This window comes from Festucalex cinctus, chromosome 10 (genome assembly GCF_051991245.1).
Source record: "Festucalex cinctus isolate MCC-2025b chromosome 10, RoL_Fcin_1.0, whole genome shotgun sequence".
NCBI classification, from domain to species: Eukaryota; Metazoa; Chordata; class Actinopteri; order Syngnathiformes; family Syngnathidae; genus Festucalex; species Festucalex cinctus.
In genome coordinates, this window is record NC_135420.1 from 12399573 (window position 1) to 12425817 (window position 26245).

General features: G+C 39.0%; 2 protein-coding genes and 1 long non-coding RNA gene across 12 annotated transcripts; 2 read left to right on the forward strand and 1 right to left on the reverse strand.

Moving 5' to 3' along the window:
* Positions 1-16053, forward strand: LOC144027361 (sodium/iodide cotransporter-like). Of its 5 annotated transcripts, none has more exons than XM_077534803.1 (15): positions 1-294; positions 2714-2779; positions 5083-5134; positions 5404-5471; positions 5593-5747; positions 7255-7395; positions 8613-8742; positions 9065-9153; positions 10584-10696; positions 10847-10917; positions 12621-12707; positions 12851-13047; positions 13205-13302; positions 13873-13958; positions 15024-16053. In XM_077534803.1, the coding sequence occupies exons 1-15, from the start codon at positions 1-3 to the stop codon at positions 15135-15137; spliced, it is 1761 nt and encodes a 586-aa protein (XP_077390929.1). In that variant the 3' UTR covers positions 15138-16053. The 5 variants fall into 5 exon arrangements, with proteins under 5 accessions (XP_077390929.1, XP_077390924.1, XP_077390925.1 ...); XM_077534798.1 differs by lacking the exon at positions 1-294 and adding an exon at positions 484-586; XM_077534799.1 differs by lacking the exon at positions 1-294 and having other exon boundaries at positions 2591-2779; positions 5651-5747.
* On the reverse strand, positions 5887-26073 carry LOC144027364 (uncharacterized). Of its 3 annotated transcripts, XR_013285440.1 has the most exons (7): positions 25767-26073; positions 24292-24382; positions 24038-24119; positions 21666-21807; positions 10558-10647; positions 6497-7368; positions 5887-6348 (listed from the first exon to the last, which is right to left on the reverse strand). It is a non-coding gene; the product is annotated as an uncharacterized LOC144027364 (long non-coding RNA). The 3 variants fall into 3 exon arrangements; XR_013285441.1 differs by lacking the exon at positions 24038-24119 and having other exon boundaries at positions 25767-26063; XR_013285439.1 differs by lacking the exons at positions 24038-24119; positions 24292-24382 and having other exon boundaries at positions 25767-26055.
* Positions 19320-25465, forward strand: cluap1 (clusterin associated protein 1). 4 transcript variants are annotated; one of them, XM_077534806.1, is made up of 14 exons: positions 19320-19950; positions 21076-21117; positions 21244-21355; positions 21508-21592; positions 21685-21864; positions 22215-22310; positions 22398-22481; positions 22571-22704; positions 23732-23873; positions 24084-24156; positions 24272-24406; positions 24560-24609; positions 24753-24797; positions 25088-25465. In XM_077534806.1, exons 2-14 carry the CDS (start codon positions 21096-21098, stop codon positions 25259-25261), a joined length of 1332 nt encoding a protein of 443 aa, XP_077390932.1. In that variant the 5' UTR covers positions 19320-19950; positions 21076-21095; the 3' UTR covers positions 25262-25465. The 4 variants fall into 4 exon arrangements, with proteins under 4 accessions (XP_077390932.1, XP_077390930.1, XP_077390933.1 ...); XM_077534804.1 differs by lacking the exon at positions 19320-19950 and adding an exon at positions 20196-20702; XM_077534807.1 differs by lacking the exons at positions 19320-19950; positions 24753-24797 and adding an exon at positions 20293-20702.
* Positions 26074-26245: the final 172 nt, after the last annotated feature.

Genomic DNA, 26245 nt, shown 5'->3' on the forward strand with positions numbered 1-26245 from the left:
ATGCTACTGGTCTCCATGGCCATAGGACTCTATCAGGCCCTGAAGAAGACGCCACAGGATGCCGGCACTGAAGACTTCTTCACTGGCGGTCGCAGCATGTCAGCGATACCTGTTGGACTCTCGCTCTGTGCCAGCTTTATGTCAGCTGTCCAAGTTTTAGGAGGTCCATCTGAAACTTATCGCTATGGATTCAAAATCCTCTACATGTGCCTTGGACAAAGCATCAACTCTGTGCTGACTGCCTTCTTGTTCCTGCCTGTTTTCTTTCGACTTGGCGTCACAAGCACCAATCAGGTTGTAATCGAATTCCTCCTGAATGAAATGTAAATCCAGTACAACTTGCATAGCAGCCAAGGTTAATTGTAATTTTTTACGTTTTTTCTTCAATTTAAATGTTTTTATTACTTTTAATATATTAGTTGTCTGTAACATACCATGTTGTTAATTTGAAAAGCAAAATGTAAAATATATTATTATTGTAGTTTTTTTTTACAGTCGTCTGTGTTGGAGGGTTCAGAGGGAGATGGGGTTCCTGAGCCTGATTATAGTTTGCTCTATGGTCATCTGAGGAACTCAGAATCACTTGGTAAATTAGATCAAATTCTGTCACATCTGTCTTGAGTCCAAGAGTCGCGAGTTATCAGAACTAATTAATGGGTTTCCCTGTTTATTTGGCGATGTTCCATCACATACTCAACACTCACTGGATCGAGCATGACATTGACGTTAGGGACACACCTCCCATTAAACAAAGATTTTATCGTATGCCCCCTGCCAAATTGGAACATCTTGACTCTGAAATTAATTACATGATCATACACTGAATTGCTGAAGCCATTATTTTTAAGATGGGCATCTTTGTGCAATTTGGTACCAAAAGTTGGTCAAAAACATCTAGGTTTTGTATAGACTTCAGAAAGGATAATGCATTCACAAAGTCAGACTGGTTTCCATTGTTTGGAATGGTGGACTGTATTGACCGAGTTGGTTCAGCCAAATTTGCTCTAGCAAGTTCGATTTACTCAAATGATACTGGCAACTTCCTTTGACCAAACGTGCACGGGACATTTCCGCATTGATCACTTTGTCCGGGTTATTTTCTTATAACGTAATGCCGTTTGGACTGAAAAATGCTCCGGCAACTTTCCAATGACTAATGAACCGCGTTGTAGCTGTTCCGGAGGGTTGTGCAGTCTATTTGGATGACTTGGTGGTTTGTAGTGGCACATGGCAATTCCACCTGCAGTGGGTCCAAGCACTCTTGGAGAGGCTTAAATTGGCACGACTTACAATAAATTTGGCTAAGTGTGAATTTGCGATGGCGAAGGTGATATGGCCATGTTGTAGGACAGGGTTGCATCGCTCCGGTTGAAGCAAAAGTTCTTGCGGTCTCACAGTTTCCTAGGCCTACCACCAAGAAGGAATTGCAGCAATTTCTGGGGTTGGTGGGTTACTACAGGAGTTTCTGAAACAATTTTTCATCCGTTGTTTATCCGTTAACGGACTTGCTGAAAGCGAAGGCGAAATTCATCTGGTTGTTTTGACCGGCCGTTCATGCTGCAGGTGGATGCCAGTCAAGTGGCAAAAATCCCGTCTCATCCCAGTCCTGGACAATAGTAAATAAATAAAACAAAAAAAAACAAAAAAAAACAAACAAAAAAAACAACAACAACAATCCTGTCCCATTCCATTCCCGGTGATTCTATTCAGAATTACGCTCACTCCCGTACACCTCCTATTATAGAGGTCAACTGCACCATTAAGAAAAAAAAAAAAGAAAAAAAACAGCGTAGGGAAAGAGAAATACAAATGGCTGTCCACGTTTTTTCCCCCAAACGGTTATTGAATTACTCACGCTTCCGTTTAGTTTTTATTAGGGATGTTCGATACCACTTTTTTCCAGACCGATACCGATACTCAGACCCTCAGTACTCACCGATACCGATACCAACTGACGATACCAGTAGTACATTTTGACAAATAAAAAAAAATCACTAAAAGATATTTTTAAACAAATATATTTCCTTTAATCTTGACAAAAACAAAAAACAGCACAGTCACTCTTCAATAGTCTTAACGCTCAAAATAAAACACAAAAATGCTCTTTTCGTTTAAAATTCACAATTTGGAAGTATTTCCAAACCAGTGAAGTTTTGGTGAAAAACTGCTGCAAGCTAGCGCCAGTTACAGGCAAGGAGGACGCACTTAACGTCTTCCCCCTCTGCCATCGGTCGCTTGTACTCGTCTGTGTCACGAGTACTCGAGTACTTGAAAAAAGGCTGGTATCGGCCCGATACCGATACCTGGTGTCGGTACTTGCCCATCCCTAGTTTTTATCCTGTCCCGTCCCAATCTCATGATTAAAAGTAAAGATCGCTCCCACCCCGTGACATTCCCGAAAATCTAAATCATATTGAAGACAGATGAATGAAATAGTGTTAAATTATGACATATTATTATTCAACACATGTACACTGATGACAAAAAAATAAAATAAAATAAAAAAAAATTCTTACCTTGCCATAATACTTCAACAGTTGTCTTGTGCCAAATTTGAACTACCAACCGCCTCAAGGGAGGGTATTTCGATTGTAAATTTGTGGTGTTGAGTATTTCTCCGCCAAAATGTTATTGATGATCAAACCACATGGATAAAAAAAAAGGTGAAAAATGATTAGGAATGTTCTAAATGTGGCTTGTCTGCCCCTCACAGTATCTGAAGATGAGGTTCGGCAGAGGGATGCAGCTGCTGGGGAGTGTCCAATTTCTTGTGGCCACAGTAAGAAGCACACACTTTTATTCCTTGCTGTACTTTAGGGATGTTGAAAAGTTGTGTTTACCGCTGTCAGCAGACTCAAATTTTATCATCTCTTGCATGCAGTGTTGCCACAGTTACCTTGAAAAAGTAACTTAGTTACTTTACTGATTACTTGGTTTTAAAAGTAACTAAATTGCGTTACTGATGACTTGATTTTAAAAGTAACTAAGTTAGATTAAAAGTTACTTTTTTAGTTACTTTCAGCAGCTGCCGATAACACCATCTCAACATAAAAATAATGCAGTAGAAACGGAGTTCCAAATACTTTATTGAAAGTGCATTTTTAACATGGAAATAAAGGTTTTTTTTTATGAAAAACAAAATAGGCAGTCTCTCTTGACTTCTTGTAACGTAAATACTTTTTATAAAACAAAAAATAAAAATCTATCCAGGTTGAAAATGAAAATCGTCTCAGTTCTCCTATCTGCTGCTCATGCTAGTTGTAGACATTGACAGGGAGCCACAAACTGAGAAATGAGATACTTGCAGTGTGCTTTTAGCTTAGCTGGTGTGTTGGCTGTGGGACATACCTGTGTCGTTTGAATCCATGCATTGGATCGTCACGGGAGTTATTCTTTTTGGCTCGCGCGCAGTACCAACGCCGGCCCGGGACATACAAGTGCACCGAGAGGACTCGATAGCCATGGGAAATACCGAGATGTACGGCACCGGCTTCTGCTAACTGTCTCCATTTGTATGTTGTCACTCGTTGCGCGCGCGCGCACCGTGTCGCGAGCACGGAAACACAGAAGTAGCTTGAATGGTGATGCTACTGAAATGTAAACAAAACAAGTAGAGCACGGCGCAGAACTCTTGCTATTGTTATGAAAACCATAAAGCCTCACTCGCAACCGATACGGTCGTTTAGCTCCCCTTGACGAACGATGGTTCGGTCGAATCGTTTTTTTGTTCCACCCCTACTGAAAACGTAACTTGTCTGACGTCACTCCCCCTGGCGAGAGGGCGGAGACGACCTCATCCCATAATGCTTCACGGACCAGTTGAGGATGGAAATAAATTATTTTTTTTTACCACTTTTATGGTCCATAATGCACACTTTTTTTGTTGTGTTGTGTGCCTGTTGGTTAATAAAACTAGTAGTAAAAGTATCATCACTTTTGTTTTGAATGTGCAAACCATTCATGACCAGACCATGGCTGAATTCAGTGTGGTGATCAATGACTTCTGCCTCATCTTCGTAGTTAGCAGTAGTTGTTTGTGACTGTTACAACAGTGAGATAGTTTGCCTTCTTCATGAAAATGTGGAGTAACGCATTGATTCTCTGGACAGTAACTTTAATCAGACTACTTTGTAGAATAAAGTAACGCGTTGGACTATTAGTTACTTTAGAAAGCAACTTCAACACTGCTTGCATGTATGATATGTATTGGCAGCAGAGTGTTTTCAAAAGGTGTGGTGGTGTTGTGTTGGATTACCCTCATTTGATGAATAAATTCAATAAATTAGGCAGAACTGGTTTTAAAAAGTAAGTAAGGCTGTAACTGATGGTTTAAAGCATATTGTGGTCAGTGATTAACACAAACAAACAAAACACACACAAAAAAAGGTAATACTGTACAGGGAACCCTCGAGTCACGCCTGGTCTCCATTTCAGCTCCTCGTCCGCCAAATAGCCCGCAGTGTTATCCCCTCGTCTGCTATTTAGCCCTTAGCTAGCTCGTGCACTTGTGGGAGTATCTTTGGCGCTTTCGCTTTCTTTTTTTCCCCACATCAGGGCCCCAAAGAAGAGAGCTACATCTTCTATCAATGTTGGTCCAGCTAAAAGAAAACAATTCCCATGGAAACGAAGCCGGACATCATAAAAAGATAACGGAAAGGAGAAAACCACCGAACATAGGCAAAGACTTGGGCTTCAGTCGGACTTTTTATTTTTTATTTTGATTTTAATGTGTTTTAGATTTTTTTTATGCAAATTATTTTGATATGTAGACTTTAATGGGGAAATTTGACTTAAGTCGAAATTCGGGTTACGTCGCTAGTTTAGGAACGGAACTCCGACCTAACTCGAGGACTCCCTGTATATTAATGTACTTTATTGCACAAGCTTATATTCACAAAATATAGTAATGAATGATAGTCAGATTACAACTGAAAGTTTCACTAACTGTATAAAGGTAGAAAACGATCCTACCATAAATACATTGGATATTACATGTAGAAATCATCCATTCATCATCTGAACCGCTTTTAATAATGAAATTTATCATGTTTTTTTTTTTCTTTGTCTATTTGCTTTCCCCAGCTGCTGTACACTGGGGTGGTCATTTATGCACCGGCATTGATCCTCAACCAAGGTGGGTGAGATTACCTGCTCACATGACTAAACTATTTTGTTGAATTTTGTTCTATGACCTTTAATAAAGCGCTGGACAGACAGATCTTGTTAGCAGTACCACCAAGGAAAACAATATTGTTGTAAGTCAGTACGCAACAAAATTGCAACATTGAGTAAATTGGCATGTTTAAAAGTTATTAACAAGGATTTCTTCTGTCTGCTCGACCTAAATCACGTGTATGTAGCCTACCTTATATAGCCAAATAGCAGTTTCTTTTCCCTTCACAGCAACTGGACTCAATTTGTGGAGCTCTCTTTTCTCTACTGGAATCATCTGCACATTGTACACAACCCTGGTAAAGTCATTAAGCATGTCCACTTATTTCGACATTCCCATCAGTGTTCAACAAAGGTCATTACATGTCTCAAGATATTGCTGTGTGCTGAAGTGTCTCCTGTATTATCGGTCTGTTATAGGGGGGCATAAAAGCCGTGATCTGGACAGATGTTTTCCAGATTGTTGTCATGTTTTCAGGCTTTGTGGCAATTTTCATCCATGGCACAGTTCTGGTGGGTGGTCCTGCAGCCGTACTGGAAATTGCTTACAATGGATCACGGATTAACTTAAACGAGTAAGGACAACCTAATTAGTCAAATATGAATGTGAATATAAAGCCAGCTGATCTTTTGCTAAGACCCAGCCACACACACTCCTGTTGTAAAAAGCAATCCGGATGTCAGCAGAAAGGTGGAACCAAAAACATAGGCCCAGACAGGAAAATTTAGGAGGTTTATTTACAAACCAACAGTAATGCAAGACGCTGGCCGAAAATTCCAGGACGAAAACAACAGAAAGCGCGAGCACTACATCCGAGATAGCTAAGTAACAAAAAACACTTGCAAGGAGAAAATTAAGTTAACAAAAAATAATTTCAACATAATCAGGATATACAGTCGTGTAACAAACTACAATCTAACTATATACAAAACAGAAAGCTCCGTGGCAGATACTACAAATAAAAACATTAACACTACAGAAACAAAACCAAGACTAGGACTACAACACATGACTAGGATTCAGAAAAAAAGTCTAGAGAATAAGTTGTGCAATGGCTGCAAGCAAGGAATAATCTGATGAGCTTCTGTTGTTCCTGGAGTCCTTTTAAGGTCAGTTGATTATTCGGAATGCCCCTCAGGTGTGGCTCTGGTGGGAACGCCCCCTTCACGTGCTCACTGAAAAAAAAACACCAGACACAGACTTGGAGCAGGAACATGACACTGGATGGGTGTTTGTAGCATCACATTAGCATTTCTTTTTTTGTGGGGGGGGGCTAAGTGCAGCATTCAGTTATTTTACGGATAATTCAAGTACAATGCTTACCTTGGGGACAAAGGCGTGACATTGACATTTGACAAAATCATGGGGCGGCATGGCTCTGTGGTTGAGTGGTCGTCTGTCAACCCAGCGGTTGTGAGTTTGATCCACAGCCATTGAGATCACGTAGACGTGTCCTTGAGAAAGTTACTGAACCTGCAATTTCTCCTGATGCTGCATCATCAATTGGTAAAGCGTGGAAGTGAAAGCCCATTTATCATTTAATCAAATTTCTGTCATATCAGATATACACATAGCTTTATCTAGATCCAGCATTTATTTGGTTTATTTTCAGGTTTTAGGATTAGAACAAAAGGGACAACCAGTGTCACTTGTGCAGATATATCGCCTATTAAATGAGCAAATCAAATTGAAGACTTATTTAAAAAAAGGTCTACATTTTAGAAGTGTCAAAATTAATCGCTTAATCCTCAACTAATTGATTATCAATCAACTATTTTAATCATTGAATGAATTGTTTAGTTCCATTGCTTAAATTAAAAATTAAAAGTGCTTTTTGTTATTCACGTCCATGCAAAATAAAATGTAACTGATTAATCGATAGAATAATTGATTCTAAAAATATTCATTGGTGACGGCCAAAAATAAAATCATCCCATCTTTCGGGTTAGGTTGGCGGCAGGGGGGCTTAGCAAAAGGTCTGGTAAGTAATTGTATAGTCCTGTTTGGTATTTTACACACAGTTGTACAACTTCAAATGAAATAAATGCACTTAAAGCGGCTGTTCTTGGATGTTTATACAGTTTTGACTTTGACCCACGACGGCGTTATACCTTCTGGAGCTTGACTGCTGGGTCTTCACTTTTGTGGCTGTCCATGTATGGCATAAACCAAGCTCAAGTCCAACGCTACGTCTCCTGTAGAACCGAGAGACAGGCCCAGTGGTGAGTCAGACTCATCACAATACACATGTTCCAACTATTAAGATTAAAGTGATTGTGGCTTACCAGTATGTTGCAGAAAATGAGAAAATGATTTTTCTCTCAAGATATCACATTCAACAAAATATTTTCTCGTTTTTAAATCATATTGTTTCAGTGTACAAAGCTGGAAGAGTTTTCCCCACATTTCTTGAAACCGAAGTGACATTTTCAAAACTGCAAGCTCATTTGGCCAAACAGACTTACATTTGTGCATAACCAGGTCATTAGCAAAAGTATATATCTGTCCAGAAACTGGTCACACATGCTTCACTCCAAGTTCCTTTCCCAAACAAAGAGTCGCTACTGTCACAACTGCAAAGATCCTTCTCAATTGCTTTGGCTCATCTGCATTCACTTAGTGCTTTTCCCAAAAGTAACTTAGATGACTTTGCATAACACCATGGATCATCTGCAAAAGCTCATATCTCTCCCAAAACAGCTTATCTATGTGTCAAAATCAAATTTCTGTCATACAAGTAAGTAGTCAGCTGTGTTTACTCGGCATGTTGTTCCAGAGAAAAATTAGAACAAAACAAGCACTTTTGCATGGCTCGTCAATGAGCGAGCTTCTTTCTGACCCACTTCCGGGTTTAAGCTGCTGAAGTCACATGGCCTTGCTGTCTAAAAATAGCATTCGTGCGGTTCCCCATTTGATGAAAGCAATGAGAAATGCCATTCACTAGCCACCTAACAATTGTAAGGTGGTTTGGGGATTTGTCCATGGTATTTTGAAAATGTAATTTCAGTTTCAAGAAATGTGCCAAATCTATGGAGGAAAAACTGTAAAAACTGCAGTTTGCTTACTTGGGTTAAAAGAACACCAAATGGCATCCTATAACAATTTCTTAGTTTTTGCAGAATCTTTTGTGGATTTTTTTTTTTTTTTTTAAAGCTCAATATTTCTTATTTCCCATTATGTGACATCACGACAGAACACACACAGAGAGACCGCAGCCTGACATTATTGATCCTTTACATGATATGATGACAATTTACTTCAGATCACATTGGCAAAATGTTCCACCCTCGCAAATCTGAATGAAACTCTGTTTTCGGACAGTTTATTCAGACTGAAGTGTTTATTTGGATCACTTACATTCTGTGTAGGTTTCAAACAGAATACCAGGGTCCATGTGAACCTGGCTAATGTTAATTGTGGAATTATGACTCTCTTGCAGGGCAATATTTGTCAACCAAGTAGTTCTGTGCCTAATTGTGGGGGGTGCAGTTCTCTGCGGAATTGTCATGTTTGCTTTTTATAGCAAGTGTGATCCGCTGATGTCTGGAAGTGTGTCTTCTCCTGATCTTGTAAGTTGAATGCTACTTAGTTGTGTTGTTGGTCATACCATCACATTTTTTTTTCCTAAACTGACAGTCCTGTGTGATGGAACAACAAACAAACATCATACATGCAATTTAGTAGTTCATTTGTATAATGGTTGACTTTAGTGGTTACCAGTGGTTACTTCAGTTTGTTTGGCGTTACAGTATATATAGTACAACAACAACAACAACAACAATAATGATAATAATAATAATTATTATTATGAAAGTTGATATACAACAAATGTGAAAATACATTAAAAGTTAGTTGACACTAACACTTGTTTTTCTCATTTTCATGATGCAGTATATACCATATTTTGTGCTGGATATATTCAAGAACCATCGTGGCTTTCCAGGTCTTTTCCTGGCCTGTGCATACAGCGGCACTCTGAGGTATTTCAATCTTAAAAAGAATTTATTTTCGATTGAGATTTATACATTAAAAGGAGACATATACTGGTATGCATTGTTACAATTACAATTACAGTTACAATTTAAAACCATTCCTAGGCGTCATAATAACATGCTTTTTACAAACTACTCCATCACACCCAGACTTCAAATGACTGCAACAAATGCCTTAAGCCAGGGGTGTCCCAACTTTTTTGTCCGACGGCCACAAGAAAACAAACAAAGGACGCAAGGGCCACTTGGAAATTTCGACTTCAATCAATTGCATATTGTTTTATGTTTTTTTAAACTGCTACCTAAACAGCTTTCTATAAGGCAAATAAAATATCATCAGCCCCGAAATTGAATAACATTCAGAAGCAAAACTGCAGCAATCTAGATGAGCATTTTTAAAGCAGTTACATGGGACTCATTTATGTGAGGTTTTCACAATTTGGACCTGGACACAAAGCAGAAAGTGGAAGAAATGGTTTTTGCTTGTAAAAATTGTTTATTCATCAGTGTTATGAAGAGAAATGTTCAGTCATTAATTGTAAATAGTTCATTTGCATATTAAAAAAAGAAAGTAAATGAAGTAATTTCCTGGGGATAAGTAATTGTTGAATGAAAATGGTAAAAAAAAAAAAAAAAAGATATATTTATTGTATTACGGATGTTAAAGGGGTAGGACCTGATAAGTTTATACTTCTCCTACTCCTTCTCGAACATGTACATGTATGTGTAAATGTGTAGTTTATGACTGGGTGAACCACTGGAAACTTTCTTATATCATCTTTGTTGCTTTAATGTTGTGTTGTTGTTGTTTTTTGTTTTTTGCTTTATATGTTTTATGTATTTTGTCTTCACACATGTACTTTTTTAACCAGACTGTTTTTTAATTTACATGTTCAAAACAGAAGTAAAAAAAAAAAGGAAGGAAAATAAAAGATCTACAGTATATAAAACAAATTTATTAGGAGTCGATCTCATTTTTAGTATGCGCAGCCGCACACTTAAAAATGGATGGCGGGCCGCAAATGGTCCTCTGGCCCTAGTTTGGACACACTGCTTATTAAAAAAATAAAATCAAATCCTGCCACAATATGGCTTTAGCCACCGGTGCTTCTTCTCAACCAGCAGTTAAATGAATTACCTGGAATGTTTAAAATATTTTACATGTTTTTATGTCCACAAAGACATTCAATTTACGCATGTAGTTCGCACGATATCCAGTATAGTTAAGCACTATCTTTCTGAGAAAATCCCACAGGACATTTTGTGGTCTATAGCAGTATTTCCCAAACTTTGAGCCACCAGATCCATTTTACATCAGAAAAACACGAAACAAAAACGTTACACCAAGTACTGAAATAATGATGTGATGATCAAAAAGAATTAAAGACTTACCCTTATACATTACATCTCTTACACAGCACAGTTTCCACGAGTATCAATGCAATGGCTGCAGTCACGATGGAGGACCTCTTCCGACACTATCTGCGACACATGAGCCAGAAGAAACAGCTTTATATTTCCAAAGGACTGTGTAAGGTTGAATGATTCAGCCATTCAATCACTAAGAATTTCATAAATCACACATTTGTTAAAAATGTATAAGCTTTAGGATTTGGTATTGTACGAATGAGCACATACAGTGAGGCCAAAATAACGACATTTCTATTTGTTCTTTTTTAAGCCTTCCTCTATGGAGTTGCTTGTATACTGGTAGCTGTTCTTTCCTCATTCCTGGACTGGGGAGTTCTGCAGGTAAACAATCAAGCAACCAATTTTGTGCATGACAGCTTCATCCTCAAAAGTCAGACACAAATATTTTTCTCATTTGTTCCATACTATTAACTTTATCTGTCTTATTAACTGCTCATGCAGGGATTTAATATGAATCCATTTACAATATAGACATCAAACTAAGCCAATCAACATCAGTGGCAGAGCCAAGAGAGATGCGGGCCAGCCGGCCAACTGCTTTAAAATAACACAAAACTAAATTTAGTCACACATTGAACACACCCGACAACGTAATTGTGATGGAACAGCAAAAGTGGAGTGTCAGGTTTAGCGCGGATGTGGATGCAAATGCAGAGCTTAAGGCATGGAGAAAGTGCTCAAAGCAAATAATGAAAAGGAAAATAAGGTCCTTGAGTAATGTTAAAAAGAAAAAAACACCACAGAATCCAAAAGTCCAAAGCAAGACTCAACTTACTAAACAAGGAAACCGACATGACTCAGGGTGTTGTGGGGTTCTATTAAAAATCAAAAATAAATGGCACAGTCAGAAATATGCACCAATGTGATTTATTGTGCAAAACCTCCCACAGTACAGCAAAGTGGATAATTACAAAAAAAAAATAATAATAATCCAAAAAATACTATTTACATAAAATAATATAGTCACAGAAATCATTGAATGGAGGTCGTCAGTAACATCCAACATCATTTGGGTCTTATGTGCCAACTTTTTCTACTCACGGTACCTTCCATTCCACCTCAACACCTGCTAACCGAGCCTTTAAACAAGGGCTCTTTTTGTATGCTTATCCCCTCGCCCTGGACAGTGGGCACATGGTACCATTTCATATGAATTTGAATATTACATTCATAAGACATTTCAATAACTTCGGTTTTCTCAGTAAATATTCATACAGTTAGGCCCAAAAGTATTTAGACAGTGACACAAGTTATGTTATTTTAGCTGTTGACAAAAACATCTCCAGAATACAATCATATAATCAATAAATAATTAAAGTGCTGCTTTAATTTGAGAGTATTGACATCCAAATTGGAGCAGGGGTTTAGGAATTACAGCTCTTTAAAATGTAGCTATCTCTTTTTCAGGGGACCAAAAGTAATTGGACAATTGCAAGCAAACACTAATGCTTCGAGCAAAATTAAAACCACGAAGTGTGCACCCTCAGTCGCTCTAGTGGAACTGGCAAAAAGGTGAGAATAGTGTGGTGTAGGGATGGGCGGATCGATACCAAAATATTGATATTTCGATCCAGCGTACTTTCGGTATCGATATCGGATCAGTACCGCTATATTTGGTCCCAGTATTACTTGGTTTCGGAACGAAGCCAAAAACAGTAGTATCGCCCATGCCTAGTGTGGTGTCCTATATGTTGATTTAACAAGGCGGGGGAGAAATGGAAGAACGAAGTTGAACTGCGATGCGTGCGTGTAATGCATGCTAGCGTCTCTTTGTCAAGTGTCTGGGCGGAGGGACACAAGGGTGGACGTGATCAAATTTGATGAGATAGTCAATGATAACAGGGACACAAGGAACACATGACAATTAAAATCTAACCAAAAACAACAGAGATCATGACAAAATAACATCAATTCAAAGTGTTATTTGTAAGAGATGTAAAGCTGAAACCCGAAAATATTTGTCTCAATTTTTCTCCCATGTTACGTTCAACTGTTTTTTCACAGTGATTGTGCTCTTTCCTCAGGGGTCCTTTACAGTGATGGCCGTGATCAGTGGTCCATTACTAGGTGTATTCATCTTGGGGATGTTTGTTCCTGGCACAAATAGGCTGGTGAGGTTTTGTTTTCGCACAATATGAAGTAGCTTCAGAAAATATTAGCGCAATCATTCCATTTTTTTCTTTCTCTTGCTTCTTCCCTCAAATGTTTTGTTTATTGAATCAAAAGGTACAAACTGCACATTTTGACGTTTCAGGGGACATTCATAGGAACAGCAGCTGGATATTGTGTCTCTCTGTGGCTGGCTGTTGGTTCCACACTTCACCCGCCCAGTTTGAGGACCATGGGCGTGCTGCCTAATTACGCAGACGGGTGTGAGCCTGGAAACTTCACATTGAATGGCACTCAGCATCAATACTCCATCTCAGCCCCACTTCAACCCGACGACCCAAGGTCAGTGATCCCTGACAAGCAATCATCTTTTTCAGTAATCAAGTTTATTAAATACACTCAGTTAAAATTATCTTTGTGGATCTTCTACTAGTAATGTCCAAGACATCCCAGAAGTAAAGAAATTTACATTTATGGCTTTTTTTTCTGCATATCTTAGGGGCCTGCGTAACTTTTACTCCATCTCCTATCTATATTTTGGTGCCGTGGCAACAACCTCGGTTGTACTAGTTGGCCTCCTCGTGAGCTATGCTACAGGTACAAAGACACTTAGGGCACATTAAAGTCGACCTGACACAAAATTTGCAATTTTTTGGGGGGTTTTTGATCATAAATATGCATTTCCCCCAGCCTTTATAAGTCCCCAGAGTTGTGAGAAAAACAGTACAGGTGTGTAGACAGAAGCAGGTGGCAAAGGAGAGCCTTGGCCACGCCCAACTCATTTTGAAAATGGAAGCGCTTGGAATCAGGCAAACCTTGGGAATGCCCACCAAAATCTGCCTGTCTAATGCTGGGCTCAGATTAGAGCTTTTTGTGGAACCTGTATTTCTACAATGAGGCAGAATTTTACAAAAAAATATATTTTGATCCAGTAGTGCATCCAGAGGATGGTGGTGTTGTTGCTGATAAGTCCGTGTCAGGTCCACTTTAATGGATGTAGCAATTTTCTAATATTTGGTCACACACATCTGGCTTTTCACGCTCATGTCTAATATGTCCTTGGACAAAAAGTGAGTGTAAACAAGCGACTTGTATATCAAGGCTACGCTCAGATTTATGGGTTGTTTTTATTACTGTGGAAGTGAGCACATTTCTCCCAACATGCAGGACCAATGAAGAGAGCTGATATTGAAAAGGGTTTATTATGGTGGGACTTGAATAAGAGGCAAGCAGTCATCCAATCACAGTGCGAGGTAAGTGATGTCACATTCCCAATACTTATACTTTAGATAATAATAATAATAAATACTGGTTGGGTGGATAGGTGGTTGGTATGGATGGATGGATGGATGGATGGATAGATAGATAGATAGATAGATCTCATTGATCTCTGGTGCCTGACTGTCTCAAACATCCCCAACTTAAGTCCCATGATGTCACCAGCCTGAGTTTATTGATCCTTTTTTCATCACTGGCACTGATGGTGCTCCCCCAGTAAACAGCACAAACTGCACACATTGAAGGATCTGAGCTTCTTCAGGAAATAGTCTGCTTATTCCTTTCTTATAAACAATATCGATATTGATGATCTAATCCAGTCTATTCTTCTAGTGCACAAGCCCAACCGGGCTGGTGATAGGTTGTGTGGTGGTCCTGTGCCTCTTAAAGTCTACAACTAGCTAGTTTGTTTTGCTAGCGTGGAGAACAAGATAGCTCTGACATCACCAGTCCATGAAGTTGCTCACCAGCTCTCTGTACTCCATCTCATGCCCATCCCTAATACACTCCACCAACACAGTCGTCCTTTTAACTTCTGCAAATAGCAAGATCCACCGTTTTATTCAAAGTGAGGTGTATGAGGTGAACCGAAATGGAGAGGGAACAGTCCCTTCTGCTGTCCCAACATTCCTGATCATAATGTCCAACACTGCTCCCTAAACACACTAACGAGATAGCCTGTTTGATAAGAAGTCAGTGATCCTGGAGATGCAGGTAGATGATGTTTGCCTTACAAATTGTGAAATATAACATCATGACATCATCTCTGTCTGCCTAAAAATGTCCACATTTTAGATTGCAACGATTGCACTTCGAATTTGTTCTGAAGTTAGTCATTCCTTATTTTATTTTTATTTTTTTTCCCTTGAGTCATATTATTCAAGTAACAGTACTCTTACTTAAATAACATTTTTGGCTACTTTACGCACTTCTGCCCATGACTGATAGTAGCTCTAGAAATTGTTTTCAACTTGTGGTGTTTAAGTGGGAGCTAAAAGCCTCAAATGTATGTATGTATTTATTTATTTTTCCTTTTTCAGGGCACGTGTGAAGAAACGCAGTGTGTACCTATGATGGAGCCACAACCAAATAATGAAAACAACATGCAAGAAATGAAAAACCCAGAAAGCAGACCTACGTTGAAAATATGTTGAATCAACATTCCGCTGTCAATCATATATCGCTGAACAGAGGCGATTCTAGGATCAGCGGTTGGGGGGTGGGCTGGTGGGGTATAGTGATACGTAGCTTGTCATGGTTTGGGGGTACTTTCCGCTTCAAAAATTGCATGGGGAGTCAGTGAGTAAACTGAATCTAATAAAAGTTATGCAAAAGATAAAAGGACTTAAAATACAAACATATCCCAACCTTAATTTTGGGAAGGGTACCGGTACTCTTTTTGATACAACAGCTCCTCAACATACGCATTGACAGTATGCATGTTTCTGAAGTAAACCAGCTCCCCACATTTTGCAGTGAGAATGAACTAAAATGGAATTTGGCCTTGTTTTTGAAATTTTCTTTTACTGAAACACAACATATAAAATACATACTATATATACATATCAAAAAAGAAATGCGCCTGAATCTCCAAAATAATAGTAATAATGCATGTACAAGTCTGTGTATGGGTGAGGTGCAGAGACATCATATAAAACATATTAACAAAACAAATTGACTTTAGCATTAGCACTGTTTGTGTCTGTCTTTTTACATCTTATCTTTAATATAAATACTGTACTTCAAAATGGAGCTTTTGTTTGCTGAAAAGCAATCTTATGTCCATGTCTTACTGTATGAGGCTACGTTTTTCTACACGCGCGCACACCACACACGTTAGTAAACTAACCAATAGCAGCACAATAGAAACATTAACACTTGTTTTCCTCATTAGCAAGTAGCAACATGATTGAGGAGCAAAAAAGCAGACTAGTAATGAATATAATGTGTTGGTGTTGACTTGAGTGGTAGAGGGTAAGAAACGTTTCAAATGTCCTGGTAAAAGTAACGGACACTTTCACTCAACTAGACAGACAAAAACTGTGACTGGACTGTGGAGGACGACGAACAGGTGGGAGGGGTCGAGGTGGATAAAACCATTTTCAATCAAATGGGGGGTGTACTGTATTTAAACTCTATAGTTTCTATATATATATATATATATTATAGTTATAAGTACCTAAATACGCATCTGTCGATAAATCAATGTTGACACTCGACGTTGATTAGTCATCACTTCTGCACCCTCGGTTAAGGGTGTTTCCTTTGTTGTGCGCCCGGCCACAACTCTACAGTTTGGTGGCTGAAAGTAGACTAAACTTCACACCAGCTGGAACCACGAGTAACTATTGGTGCAGGTTAGTGTAACACGATTTTGATGACATACGATTTTGGGGTGGGGGTTGGCACATTCAACCAAATGATTTGAGTGAAGGCGGTCTCCAAGAGCCCACTTCATAACTCTGTGTGGACTCCCTAGCCAAATTTTTATCATCCACCCGTGAAGCCTTATAAACGTAACTACTTTGCGTGACTCGACCTACCACAGAAATTCAACAATGCATTTTATTCTTCCACCATGCCAGGGACTATCAACAGGCCTATGGAGCCCCCTTTTTTTTTTTTTTTTTTTTTTTTTTTTTTTAATGTGCTATGTTGTACTAACTTACACAGGTCTGCAAAAATACCAAAATCTAGTCTAGTCTGCCCCATGCGCAGATTTAGACCTCACCTCATGCCAGACTTGCAAAGGGCACAAAAATAGAGCCCTGAAAGTTCTAACTTTATTGTAGACAGGTTAAAAAATTAAAAAATAAATATTCCCATTCACCGTAAATAGCTACAGGAGATTTTGCTTAATACTTTTTTTTTTGTGTGACCTAATTATTTGCTTTCACGGGTGTGGTCATTTATGCACTGACAATGGTCATCAAACAGGTTGAGTGCAATCACTTGCTCACATGACTCCAAACTTTTCAGTTGAATTTTATTCTATAACCTTTGTACTTTGGCTTATTTGCTGGGAAGAAAACATAACTATTTAAAATGACATGACAGGTTCTTGAAGATGCTAAGTGGCAATTGCGAATCTGTAAAAAAGCTTGCTTTTTCACTGTTTGCAGGTTAGTCTGAATGATAATGACATTATTGATTTCTTCAACACTTAATGGAGAGTTGACGCATGGGTTAATAAATAATTTGAGATCATGTTTGGGACATGGACGGATGTAATTTTTGTTTACATGGCCTGTACCCTGTTTGCTGTGGTTTGTCATTATTAGGCTAAGGATATTTACTTGAAATACAGTTGGTCAAAATGAGGTTTGGATAGGCAAGGCAACTGTATATGACAACAAAAACACTACATAGAACCGAGTTGGATTTGGCTGTTTACAACACCTGCATGAAAAGTGTCCTGCCAAATCAACTGATTGAAAGATAAGTAAACACATCACACATTTTGGTTACGAAATATGTAGTGTGCTTGAGTGTTTATCAAACCTGGTCCTCGGGACACACTATCCAGCCTGTTTTCCATGTCTCCCTATTCCACACACAGGTGAGGATTGTTATCAGGCTCCTCCAGAGCTTGCTCATGAGCATTCATTGGAAACACCTGAGTGATGAATAGAGAAACATGGAAAACAGGCTGGAAAATGGGCCTTGAGGACCAGTGACTACTGTATTTCTAGTACTTGCTTGGTCACATACAGAGGTGGGTAATCCAGGTCCAGAAAGTAAAAACGCTCCCAGTTTGGCTTTAGTCACAGGAGGTTCTACTTGACCGATTGGTAAGTAACTTGTTTACCTGCTGGTTGATTAGATGCACCTGTGGCTAAAGCCAAACTGTGGCAAGGTTTTTACTTTCTGGACCGGGATTACCCACCTCTGGTCACACACGCCTTGCTTTTCTCACTCGTCGTGTGTCCTTGGGCGAGAGTGAGTGCTATGGAACCTATTTATCTTAAATAAGTTTTGTTTTATGGTGAATTTTTACATAACATTATTGTAAAGTGAGCACATTCCTCCCAACGCAGGACCTATGAAGAGAGCTCATCTTAAAAAGGGTTTATTATGGTGGCAGTTTGGTAAGACGCAAGCAGCCATCCAATCACTGTACAGGTTAAGTGATGTCACGAAACATTCTCAGCATTTGTAAAATATATGTTGACTCAATCACGATTCAGTGCCTTAATTTATTGATAAGAAAGAATATGAAGACTGGAATGACACATCTATATTCTATTTTTTTCACTATTCTTCCATCCATCCATCCACTTTCTATAGATTGGACAAGAGGCAAGATACACTGACCTGGACTGGTCGCCAGGCAATCACTGCCTATTCAATTAACCTAATATGCATGGTTTGGAATGTGAGTGAAATCTAGAGTACCTGAAAAATAACATACAAACAACAAAGAGGAGGGTTTGAGGCCAGGGGGAAACATAGTGACGTTCCTCAGGGCCCATGACAGTATGGCCCTAGATGATATGTTTCATTAGGTCACAAATTATTTTACACAAGCAGCTTTTCTTTTTTCTTTTTTTTTTAAAGTCACATTATGTAAGACAGCATATGCCTTTGATAGCACCGCACTGAAGTCAAACTTTTAATGCAGGACTCAAGTCATTTTGTGCTGCCCTAACACTGTCCATTTCCCTCACAGAATTAAAGTATTTCGCTCCATATATATATATATATATATATATATATATATATATATATATATATACACACACATTTTTTAAATAAACTTTTAGACATTCTTTTGACCCAAAATATATACTGGCAGGTTAAATGGCCAGGTTGTCCTTATGTCTGAACTTAACAATAAAGGTATTTCTCCATAAGATGCAACTGTTAAACCAAAAGTGGGGTTAACATGTGGAAACTAGTGGAAAGTCCATTCAACGGTATAAAATTCTAAAATAATGTGGTCGTGCAATGCAGTTGTATTTTAGTGTGTGTTTCACCCCAGTACAATATTCAACAAAGTATCCACTGTGGCATTTCAATACTTTATTTTGCAAATTGTTGAAAACTTTCAGGTATAACTAAAGTTGTTGGGAGGAAGTACAACTTAGAACATTTGTTGCCCAACGGCTGAAAACCTACAATGCATGCAAGGTCAAACAAATGGAGTTGTGTAGCAAATGAAAAGTTACAACTGTCCTGCATAAGCATAGCTTTTAGTTGTCAAGTGTACCAAATCAAGTGTGTATTTTAATAACATTGCAACGGTGTAGATGAATCTGATGCCGTGTGCTTTCAAAAACAGCACATTGTTGTTGGACCCCCGAAGCCATTGAGCCACTTCCGCGAGTGAGTCACCACTCTTCTGCGGCCCTGTTCGAGTCCTCGTCGGCTACGGCGCAGTCGAGACGCTCCACTCCGGGAAGTGCCAGGTCATTTTGGTTTAGCTTCTCCAGGAAAGACGACAGCAATCGCTTATTTAAATGGTCCGTCAGGGTCCTCTCCTCTTCGACACGCACACTTCCCACATTTCTTTCCGACAGAGTTTCTTCTACATCGGAGCCTGAGCCGAGTAGCGAAGGGGCCGCGCGGTGGCTCGAGCACAAGCCGTTCAGCTGGTCTTCCTCGGCGGCCAGATTCCCAGTGGCCCTTACGACGTCCGTCCTCGACTCCAGATCTAGTCGTGATATTAAAGTGGTCTGCAGGGCGGCATTTTCCAGCTCTTTCTGTCGCTTACTGTCGAGACCACCGACAGGAGATTGGTTTCCTGTCGCAGTGCTGTTTAGAGGAGGATCACCGCTTTGCTCCATCGCGCTGAGCTCAGCTGTAGCACTAGCAATGAATGCGGCTAGAACACGGTTCAGGTAAACACTGGACGGTGTCGCCACCGTGTGGTGAACAAGATATTTGGACAACTTCCGTGTACAATACACGATGACTGTACGAGTGATTCACAACTTTTTCTTGAGTATGTAACCCCCTAAGTAAAAGGTAATACAACTGATTATTAAATGAAAATCTTATTTTCGCTTCCTTAAATTTAATTATTACTTTAAAAAAAAAACAACTTAAACAAAAAAAAAGAAAAATTAAGTAAATAAGCAATATACAGTATATATATATATATATATATATATATATATATATATATATATATATATATATATATCATGCATATCGGGAAAGATAATGAGCCTCATTTGAGTGTACCCGAATCCCAATCACATTCTCACTTAATTGCCACAGGTACAGAGCCACATCCAATGACATATTTCCCCAGAACTGTCTAATTACTAACACAATACACACATTCCTCAATCTTATTTGTATTTAAAATGTTTGCATTTGATACTTTGTGCGTATCATAGATTATATACCTGCAGTCTAGCTGTTTGACAGGAGAGGTCACAATAATTCCAGTTTGAAGAACTAGTAAAGTGGGTCCGTGCTTCACCAAAGCTTCATTTGCCCATCACTAAAGGTCACCCAAATTTAAGCTAATAAAAAAATAATGTGCTTGGTTATTTATAACAGCTATCTGAACACGGTGACAATTTAGAGTACAATGAAAAACAATTCATAAAAAGTTGTACTGCAAAAGCAGCCAATAGCGCCTTTCTCAACATCCTCGTCTCCCATTGGACTTGACTGGAGCATAGCGATTGATGATTGGACGAGCCCTATTGGCTCTTCCGCGTAGTAGAACGTCTACGAGGGCGACTGATCAACTAGCTCATCAACAGGTAACCAATGGCTACTGTCTGTAAACACTAATCTATTTTTGCCATTTTTGTGAAAAGGTTGTTTATGTTACACATATTGTGCCATAGGCAACGAATGCGCGTTCGCGTAGCTTCTTCCATTAACCTAATCTGTCGAAGGCACAAACGCTTCGAAATTCAAGCACTAATGTGCATGACAAATAATGTATTTAGCCACAAAATCGTATCAATTAATAAATGTAGTTATAGTGTGTCGAGAAATGGTGACGAGCGATGTTATCGCGTTCACTTTTCAAGCGTTCTCTGCTTAGCTTTTTTTCCCCCCTACTTGAATGATTAGCACCGAAATTGATTGTCACTAAATCTTGTGCTTTTTTCCCCCTTTGCAAACCAGTGAGGGGAACACGGGTCACAATGTCTTTCAGAGATTTGAGAAGTAAGCTGTCCTCAGTTCACAATCTGCTACATACACACACAAATTAAAATTTAAGTGTGATATTTTGCGCTCGGGTGTATAGAATGTCCTCACATTTGTTAATGCTCGACACCTTTGCAACGGCAGATTTCACAGAAATGATGAGAGCTTTGGGATATCCTCGCTTGATATCGATGGAAAATTTCAGAACACCTAACTTCAATCTGGTGGCTGAAATTATGATATGGCTCGTTAAAAGGTACATCTTTGTATCCATGCATTGATGCATCCACCCAGCTATTCATCTATTTAGAATGCCATTGCCTCTATAACAGAAACATAAATGAACAAACACTTTTTTTTGCTTCAAAAAACATTGTCATTTTGCCCCCATCCCAATATTTTATGTAGGTATCAGCCTCAGATGGATATTCCTCCAGATATTGACACAGAGTCAGACAGAGTATTCTTCATAAAGGCCGTGGCTCAGTTCATGGTAATGTGCCGTTAAGCAAATAAAAGCAAAATCTAGTGTAAGTTTTTAATGCAATGTAGGACCTGCTGCTCACCTGTCTCTCCTTGTTGAAGGCAACCAAAGCGCACATCAAGCTGAACACCAAACGCCTCTACCAGGCTGACGGCTATGCAGTGAAAGAGATGTTAAAGATCACGTCGGTGCTGTACAGTGCAATGAAGACCAAGCAAATGGGCCTGGAAGATAGAGTTGAGGAAGACAGCAGCAAGTTTAAGTTTGACATTGGTTCACGGGTAAGATGATTATTAATGTGAGGTCGTTGTGTTTATTGTACATTATAGCTACAGTGTTCCCTCGCTCATTCCTTTGGTGAGGGGTTTTACAGCCTTAAAACATAACAAATAAAACTGACTACTTCACGGATTTCACCTATTGTGGGTATTTTATTTTTTTTACAACGTAAGCCCGAGATAAATGAGGAAAAACTGTAAACAAATATATTGTAGGGACTGAAATTCAATCAATTAAACATTGTCTAAACATTGTTCCTGTCTTTAATATTTGTGAAGTATGGAATTATATGAGAAGTGTGTACTCTTCAGCTGTTGTTGTTTTAGTAAGTCTCCCTCTGTCTTCCTGTTAGCTTTCTGACCTCAAAGCAGCTCGGCAGCTAGCGTCGGAGGTCACGTCTAAAGGAGCATCTTTATATGATTTACTGGGCAAGGAGGTGGAACTTAGGGTGAGTGGAAGCACACTGAAACGGAATGATTTTGAGTCCCTATTGTGTTTAAGAATATGCATGCAAGTGCATGTGCATTATGTTCAGGAAAAGAGAAGTGCGGCCATTGCAAGACCTCTGGAGATCGATGTGACTGAAAAGGCTCTGAGAGTCGCCATCAGGGCGGCTTTGGTCAGTATTGCAATTTAGTTTTCAGTTTTACTGCCATTTCATTAAATATTTTTAAATTAATGAATGGACATTTTGTGTTTGTCTTCAAGGAAACAGTGGAGAAAACCAAAGAAATGCTGAATAACATTGTTTCTGATGAGGCCAGTCTGGATGCCAAGATGGAAAAGAAGAAACAGGACCTGGAGAGGAGTCGGAAGAGACTTCAGACACTGCAAAGTGTGAGGTCAGTTAAAAATGTCGGCGCAAATAAATCAGATAGCAGAGGCCTCTGCCACAATCTGCATATGCCAATGTTTTCATTCGTGTTGGGCCTACATTGTGACGTTTTAAAATGAATTATGTAGCCAATTTATTGTCTGTTTTATGTAACAGTGTCACTGCAAAGCCGCTTTTCTGTTGTACTGATTTCTTACTGGAACGGCCTTGTTTTTTTGGGCCCATGCAGTTACAAAGGAATCACTTTTCAGCATCTCCCCCAAGTGGTTTTCAAATGCAGTCGTACAGGGCTGTGACATCACTGTTACCTGATTGGCTGACAGAGTGATGTGGCAAGGAACTTCACTGCACATGCACATTTTTCCCGGTTTAAACGAGTGAGACAGAGATGCTGACACCACATTCCACTAAGTCACAAAAATACAGTACAGTATTTACAGTACACATATATTGTGTTTTACTACAAGCTTCACTATTTCATCCATTGGTAAATATGAAATTGTAAATATGGTTAAGTATTGTTGTAAAATACAATATATTTATATACACTGTATACTGTATTTTTATTTTATTTATTTTTTTCTTGCTGGCGGGCAGCAGTCTCTCGCTTGAACCTGGAAGTAGATTTTTCGTCTGTGTGAAAGCTTCTGTGCATTCGATGGGCTCTCATTTGCGTCATATGATACAATAGCAGTTCATATTTTGATTCGCTACAAAACCAGTGGCCAAGACTCGCCACCCATGAAATGTGGCAGAACCCCACATGCTACAAGTATGTATGGAGGACAGTGCACATGCCACAATCACGCCCCACATCTATTGTAATGGAAAAGCAACGGAGGCCAGGCCAGGCTAAGCGAGGCTGGCGTGGTTTGGTGTTGTTATAGGCCGTTCTGGAGCCTGTAATGGTTCTGACTATTGATTTATTTGCTGGTATTTACATTTTCTACCATTTCATTTCATCTCATCTTTGATTTAAAAAAAAAAAAAGTTTGAATGAACATTAAAAACATTTCTCATTCATGCTATGTTAGGCCAGCGTTCATGGACGAATATGAAAAGATCGAAGAGGACCTGCAGAAGCAGTATGAGACCTACGTAGCAAAGTTCAAAAACCTTTGTTTCCTGGAGTCGAAGCTTGAAGATTACCATCAGCTGGAGCAAGAGCGGTTTGAGGTGGGTGACTGTACATAGGCATTAATTGGTATTAGATTTCAAAGTATGAAAACTGTCATAGTTTTTCTTTTTTCTTTCTTTTTTAAAATATTTGGGTAAAAAACAGCATTTTTTCCCCCTTGAACACAATTGATTTCTGCCAGCTACAATGTCTGTGTGCACACCGTTCTTATTCGCCCACTGTATGTTGTCCATTTGTTTCCTTCACAGGAGGCTGAAAACACCCTGAGGATGATGCAACAAAATCTGAAGGAGGAGGACAGAGATTTAATGAGGAGCTCATGTGAGAACTCAAAATAATGTTAAAATAAATGACAGCCAAGCTGCCACTTAAAATAGGTTGGAATTGACAGCCACTCGAGTGTCACGTTGCGCTCGTTCTATTCAATTTGTTTCAGTGAAAGATGTGGACTCCGACCTGGATGTTCTTGAGGATGAAGGTGACATGGACAGTGATTTGGAAGACTCTCGGCCCTCCAATCCACGGCCTACTCGAAATGGCGTGATGGCTAAACAGATAAGCGATATGTTCAGTATGTCAACTTGAGACATTTATTTCTTGAGCATTGATTCAACTTGCACTATTCTGTGGATTTAAATCTGATTGTTATTTGATTAATCCAGATGCAAGTTGCAACAGTACATGTCCAAACTATTACCAACAATATATACATTTTGCCTTCCAGGAAGAGGAACAAGATTCAGTGGGAACATGCAGGGTGGCGTCAGTGATGAGGTAAACTGTCTTGACAGTCGTATACAGTACATACAGCAACTATCTCTGTCCAATGAACAGTCTCTTTTATATTTTCTTTTATAGATTGTTTTTTTTTTTTGTATCTCACCCATCTCTTTACACTCACCTTTGTATATTTAAAGCCCACATTAGCCACTTCCAGAAGGCCAAAACAACCGAAAGGACAGGTTTGTGCATGGCCAGTGCCTCGTTGATTCTTTGCTTTTTGTGTTATTAAAATTAGATCCAGCCATCCTGATTATTTTTTGTCACTCTCCCATCCATAGTCTAAGTCTTAGACTCTTAAGAGTTTCCATGTAGTATTTTCCTTTTAAATACAGTTTAATTTGCACTTTTAGTTCCAGGACATTGGTATGATTCGTTAACATGTATAGTGATTTAGTTTCCTGTCAATATACAGCTATAAATAGTATATGGAGCTTTTGTAGTAGCTTCTCTCTTTTTTTCTCTATTTTAGTCAGAGGACAGCAAGATAGAGGTGGATGAAGATGACGAAGAGGAAGAAGGCCAGGATGAGGATAGCAAAGAATTAGATGATGACAGTTTGGAGGACCGTGTGGCAAGAGCAAATGGCACCTCCAGGGGACGCACGAGACCTCCTCTTTTCGATGACAGCGACAACGACTTCTGAATTACAAACTCATGCTCATTTTTACTCAAATATAGATGTGCTCTGTCATATTCTATTTTGTATTCCAGCTCTTCTTAGATGATATGTTGCAAGTCAATACAGTAATAAGAAAACAATGCTGGGAACACAGATCATCAATGTACAATACAATAGCTTTTGATGTTTGTTAATTTTCTTAATAAATTGTTTGGTCTTATATAGCAATTTCAAGCTCCCTATTATATACCGGTCTAACGAAAACAAACCAAGTGTTTCATCTATTTCCGCTTATCTACTTTGGTGTACAGTAGTGCTAAAGCATATCCCAGCTGCCTTGAATAATCATGGGCTGATAATAAAAGCATCATAGCATGGAGCAGTAATTAAGAATATAACATTCAAATGCCTTTTTCTTAGGTTATAAAACCTTGGGTGGCAAATTGACGTAGGGGACATTCAAAACCACTGATATTACTGAGGGGATTTCTACAGCTGATCTGGAGGAGATATCTCCATAGAAACATACCTTGATTCGTTGTTTTCAGTGGTAAAGGTCCGACAGATATGAGGGTTTGTTTTTTTTCTACAATTACTGTGTGATCTTCATGCAACATCAACCACACACGCGTCTTTGTGACGTCTATTTCTTTGACGGAAACTGCAACGTCTTGATTTCCATTCCAAGTGCAACGTTAATGTAGGCCTACTCGCCTTATTGTCATGATAATTAGTTGGACACCAACTCCAACACGATTGCCGTCATAGTATTTTGGCATTGAATTTCAAGAAACGTGCCGTGGGGTCCACAGCATCGCTTGAAGCTGCATGTTGCTGTTGAGATTTGATTGACACCTCACCCTTTTATTTGTAAAGATTGCTGCAGCACTACAAAGCAGTAAACAGTACAACTTTTGCCTTAAACCGTTATCAAAATATGAATAAACCTTTCTGATTAACTTTCGGTTAAACATGACTCTTTGCGATTATATTTGCGTCGCATAAAAT

Coding starts and splice junctions, on each gene's coding strand:
- LOC144027361 (XM_077534803.1), top strand. CDS start 1: ATGCTACTGGTCTCCATGGCCATAGGACTCTATCAGGCCCTGAAGAAG. Junction 295..2,713: donor GCGTCACAAGCACCAATCAG/GTTGTAATCGAA, acceptor TGCCCCTCACAG/TATCTGAAGATGAGGTTCGG. Junction 5,472..5,592: donor GCACATTGTACACAACCCTG/GTAAAGTCATTA, acceptor GGTCTGTTATAG/GGGGGCATAAAAGCCGTGAT.
- cluap1 (XM_077534806.1), top strand. CDS start 21,096: ATGTCTTTCAGAGATTTGAGAA. Junction 21,356..21,507: donor ATGATATGGCTCGTTAAAAG/GTACATCTTTGT, acceptor TATTTTATGTAG/GTATCAGCCTCAGATGGATA. Junction 24,798..25,087: donor CAAAACAACCGAAAGGACAG/GTTTGTGCATGG, acceptor TCTCTATTTTAG/TCAGAGGACAGCAAGATAGA.